At 36.1% G+C, this 5,212-nt stretch overlaps 1 protein-coding gene across 1 annotated transcript in view; it reads left to right on the top strand.

Annotated features, from left to right (window-relative positions):
• RCHY1 (ring finger and CHY zinc finger domain containing 1, E3 ubiquitin protein ligase) overlaps positions 1-5,212 on the top strand; it is a 22,662-nt gene that overhangs the window by 7,124 nt on the left and 10,326 nt on the right. The window contains exon 4 of the mRNA XM_012659845.1: positions 2,171-2,249. Within this exon, the coding sequence (XP_012515299.1) occupies positions 2,171-2,249 (79 nt within the window). The remainder of the gene's footprint in view (positions 1-2,170; positions 2,250-5,212) is intronic.

The raw sequence follows: 5,212 nt of genomic DNA, 5'->3' as shown, positions 1-5,212 counted from the left end.
AGGGTTTTCTCCATGCAGCTCTCTCCTCTCTGGTATACTGTCCTGTGAACTCCAGCTGTCTGATTTCCCCGGACTCTCAGCTCTCTGTCCTAATCATGAGGGCTTCCTGGCTCTGCCTTAGTTCCTCTCACCTGTCCTGCCTGAAAACTCGAGGCAGTAAACTGGGGCACTTGTAGGGCTCACATGGTTTGTTTCCTGTCTCTCACAGATCACAGTCCTTTGTTGCCTGATAATCAGTGAAATTATTGTTTCATATAGTTTGTCTGTTTTGGCATCATTTTAGATGGGCGAGTAGATCTCTGTTATTTTATCTTGGGCAGTAGCCTCTCTACACGGTTTATTTATGGAGTTTGACAGGCTATTCTAAAGTTCCTCTGTGAGAGAAAATTCACAGTAGTTAAGCAGATTTTGAAAAGGAAGAACAACAAAGAGGGGATTGCCTTTCCACATGTCAAAACATGATAAAGCTATAGTAATTCAAATTCAGAAGTGCAGGGATAGACAGATATATTGGAAAAACATAGAGTATGTGAGTGTATACAGACACGTGTACATACGAATTCATAGCAAAAGTGACATTTCACATCAGGAAAGGGTATAACTAGGATAATTGATTATCCATTGGGAAACAAGAATTGACTCTTAAAACTTTATTCATTAGAATATGGGTTTAGCGTCTTGTGACAGAAACCCAAAATAGTGGTTGCTGAAGAAAGATCGAAGTCCCTGTCTCATGGAAATAGCTCAGTCAGGTGGTTAAACTGGAGCCCCGGCTCCTCATCTTTTCTCTGTCATCCATAAGGTACTTCCTTGTATATATAGTATAAAACGCCTCATATTTTGGCCAGTGGCGAGGGAAGGTTAGGCAAACCCTTTTCTCTTGAGGACACAGAATTTTCATTAACCTCCAAGTAAGTTGGAAAATAATCTTTATTCAGGACAAGTCTGAGTAGCTCAGTGCTTAGCTAAATGATCTATTATTGTGGAAGAAGCAGAGAATAAAAATTTAGGGACAACTGGCAGTCTAACCTTTACCATACATAACTAATGTCAAATGGATTAAAGAAAAATAAAAATGAAAAGCTGTAACTATTGGAAGTATATGTAGGAGAATATGTTTATGATCTATAGCTTGCAGAAGACTTTCCTGAACAAGAGGCAGAAAGCATAAGCCAAAAGGAAAATATTGATGGCTTTTTATTACACAGAGATTATAAATGGCTGTATGACAAAGTTATGAGAGATGGCAAACCAGAAAAGTAAATGTAACATATATTAATACAAAGAGAAAGGATTAATACCCGGGATATATAAAGACCTTCTGTGAATCAGTAAAAAATAAATAGCCTAGTTGAAAATGGACAGGGCACATGAACAGATCCACAGAAGAAATCCAAATGGTTAATAAACATTACAGTATATTCTCTGTCTCATAATTTCAGAAGTGCAAATTAAAATGACATCTTTTATTTGTCTATCATATAGGTCATCATTGTTGGCCAAGGTGTAGGGAACATGTTATGCACTCTTGGTGGGACTGTAAATTGGTACTTTGTTTTTGGAAGTCAGTGTGGCAGTATCAGAATTAATGTTGCAATAGCCTCTGACTGAACATTTTCCCTTTTAGGAATCTTGTAAAAAATAATCAACATGTTGGCTAAATGATGTCTGGACAAGGATATTTATTGTATTATTGTAGGAACGAAAGGTTGTAAATTATATCAATGAGAGAATATTTAAAAAATTATGATATATCCATACCATGTAATATGCTGTGTAGCTATTACGAATGAAGTGGTTCTATATAGAACAGACAGAATAATCTTCAGGATATATTGTTAAGTGAAAAAAAAAGTTGTAGAACAGCATATGTAGAATAAGTCCATTTATGTAAGAAATAAAACCCAAAGTATATGTGCGTATATATGTGTATGTGCGTCTCTCTGTGTGTAATATTTTATAGAAAAAAAGCCTTAGAAGGGTAGATACCTTTCTGTTCATAGAGCTTACATTTGGAGAGGGATGTTGGGGAGATGGTGGTTTACCCCATATTCTTCAGTGTGGCTTGTATTATTTTTTTTTTTAACCATGAGATTAAACTTTATATAATGAGCAAATTATCAGTGTAGTAAAAATAATCCAATCATTTGGCTTTCATATGTTTTGTTAGGATTGGTCCAAAGGAAGATTTTTTCCACTGTTTGAAATGTAACTTATGCCTAGCTATGAATCTTCAAGGAAGACACAAGGTATGTAATTCAGTTTGCATAATTTTTAAAATATTACAATGTTTTTGAAAACTGGCTTAAATTCTAACATATTTTGAAAGCATGCTAATTTTTAGATATTACCAAGTACAGTTATATTGCTTTTTTTAGTCACATACTCTACCACTGAGGTATACTCCCATATATTGCTTTTTTGAAAAGCATTATTAAGAAGTAGATATTCCAAAATGTATGCCTCAGAACATCTGAGCTATATAATTCCTTTTCTTCTCTTAGTGTAAGAATGCTTATATCAGTTATTAGCATAATGTTGACAACTTCTAAGTTGGTTTATGGATTCATATTACTGGTACTACTTTTAAGAATATCTTTAAAACAGAAACACTGAGCAGTGTAACCTTATTAGCACTGCATTCTAAGAAAATTCGGAAAATATTTTTCTGTTTCCTTTCATGATTAAGGCAAATTATTTTTAATCCACTTGTAGTAGTTACATCACAATCCCAGGCCCTTTTTTCATTATTTTAAAAAAATTTAATGAAGTATATTACATTCATAATACTGATTCTACTATAAGAATTTAGAGAATGGGGGATTGGTGTAGAGTGAAGTATAAATGATATTTGTACAAGTATAGGAAATTCCAGATAAAGGGAAAGAGTGTAAGTAGAAACATTGTGTGTGACTGTTGAGAGAGAGAGACCAAGACAGACATTGATTGGAAAGAGAGTATTTGAAATCATTTGCTTAGCAGTGTAGTGGGTTCAATAGAAGATAAGGATAAGTTATTAAGGAAATATATTATTAGATAGTAGCTTGTCTAAATAGTAAGTGGTAAGGAAAATGAGATAAATAATGAACATATAGGATCTGGTAACAGGGTATTATGGGAAAAAAATGTAGCTATGTAAGATGACTCTCAAGATTTTCAGCCCTGGCTTACGGTACTTGATTAGTAGTTTGTGAATTTGCTGACGATAAAAGATTGAGTCTGGTTTTTAAACTTGATTTGGGGTGATGACAAGACATGCTAGTAGAGATGGCCAGGAGTCAATAGCCTCTTAAAGATTACATTTCTGTGGTACTTTCTGGTTTCCAAAAAATGCATAGTGTGTGCACATGTGCACACGCACACCAGTTCATGGCGTCCTCACCTCAGCATTTGCAATTCATAAGCTTGAAGATACCATTGATTATCAGATGTGTTGTGATTGCAGAGATGTTAAAGTATATGTGTGTGTGTGTGTGTGTGTGTGTGTGTGTGTGTGTGTGTGTGTGTGTGAAGAACACTTTAGAATCAAATGAAATGTGTATTTTATTTTATAAATAAGGAAAATAAGACTAAAGAAATGGTGGCTTGCCCAGAATCTTAAGGGCTAATAAATGGTGGAGCTGAGATTACAATCCAGATTTTAAAATTTATTATTAAACTTATTATTTTGAGGGTTTTCTTCCCCACTATATTCTGTTATCCTTAAACTATATGTATATTTTTTCTTGTCATATTTTTGTTGTTGCTCAGTTATCTTTCATTGTCTGTATTAGTAAATGGTCCTGCCATCTACTAAGTGGTTCCATTAAAAACCTCGGTGTCACCCATGGCATGCTGTTTTCCCTTACCGCCCCACATCTAGTCAGACGCTAACTCTTGTCAAATTAAGAGCTCAGGCTCTGGAGTCAGCCTGCTGGAGCTCAAATTTAATTCTGCCTCTTACTGTGTGTAACTCTGGAAATTATTTAGCTTCTGTAGGCCTCAAATACTTAAAATGGGGTAATAATCATAACCTGTTTCATCTAGGGTTTTGAGAATTAATTGATCTTAATCAGGTACTGAACATGGCATGTAGTAAATCTCAATAATATGAGCTATTATTATCATCAATGTTATTATTAAGTAACTTAGTCTACTTAATTTAGGGAAGTGGCTTTGGAGTAAAACATTTAAGATAGAAAGGTTCAAAATCTTATTATCTTTGAATTGTGGGTAAATGTCTTGACTCCCTAAGTCACTTTTCTTTTTTGTTTTTTTTTTTCTTTATTTCAGCATATTATGAGGGTACAAATGTTTAGGTTACATATATTGCCCTTGCTCCACCCAGGTCAAAGCTTCAGGCATGTCCATCCCCCAGATGGTGTGCAGTGCACCCATTAGGTGTGTATATACCCATCGCCTCCTCCCCCCTCCCATCTATCTGCCCAACACCCGATGAATGTTATTACTATATGTGCACTTAAGTGTTGATCAGTTAAAACCAATTTGATGGTGAGTACAGGTGGTGCTTGTTTTTTCATTCTTGGGATACTTAGTAGAAGGGTTCCAGCTCTATCCAGGATAATACAGGAGGTGCTATTGTTACAGCAAGTGTTAAAGCGAGTGGTTCCGAGGACAAACTGAGCGGCACACGGAGAGTCGGAGAAACAAGGTTTATTCGCTGGCGGGCTAAGAGGGGTCTCACCACCAAATTTTGAGCCCCGTCTATCCAATTTTTCCTACTTTTATTAAGTTGGGGTGGTCCGAGGGGTGGGGTCTCAGGTGGCTAATGCACCAGGTAATAGGTTAGTTGATGTGTCAGGTAATAGGTTAGTATTATGTTGGTGAGGGTCTTCCATGAGGGGTGGGGGTTTCAGGTGGCTGATGCGCCAGGTAATAGAGGGGGGTTTTCCTTAACACTATATCACCATTGTTTTTTGTGGCTGAGTAGAACTCCATGGTATACATACATATACCACATTTTATTAATCCACTCATGTATTGATTGGCACTTGGGTTGTTTCCACATCTTTGCAATTGTGAATTGTGCTGCTATAAACATTTGAGTGCAGATATCTTTTTTATAGAATGTCTTTTGTTTTTTGGGGTAGATGCCCAGTAATGGGATTGCTGGATCAAATGGTAGTTCTACTTGTATCTCTTTGAGATATCTCCGTATTGCTTTCCACAGAGGTCGTACTAGTTTGCAGTCCCACCAGCAGTGTATGAGTGT

The sequence above is a fragment of the Propithecus coquereli genome, unplaced genomic scaffold (genome assembly GCF_000956105.1).
Source record: "Propithecus coquereli isolate 6110/MARCELLA unplaced genomic scaffold, Pcoq_1.0 Scaffold64, whole genome shotgun sequence".
Lineage (NCBI taxonomy): Eukaryota > Metazoa > Chordata > Mammalia > Primates > Indriidae > Propithecus > Propithecus coquereli.
The sequence above is the reverse complement of the archived record's forward strand: the minus strand, read 5'-3'. Positions and strand labels throughout refer to the sequence as shown.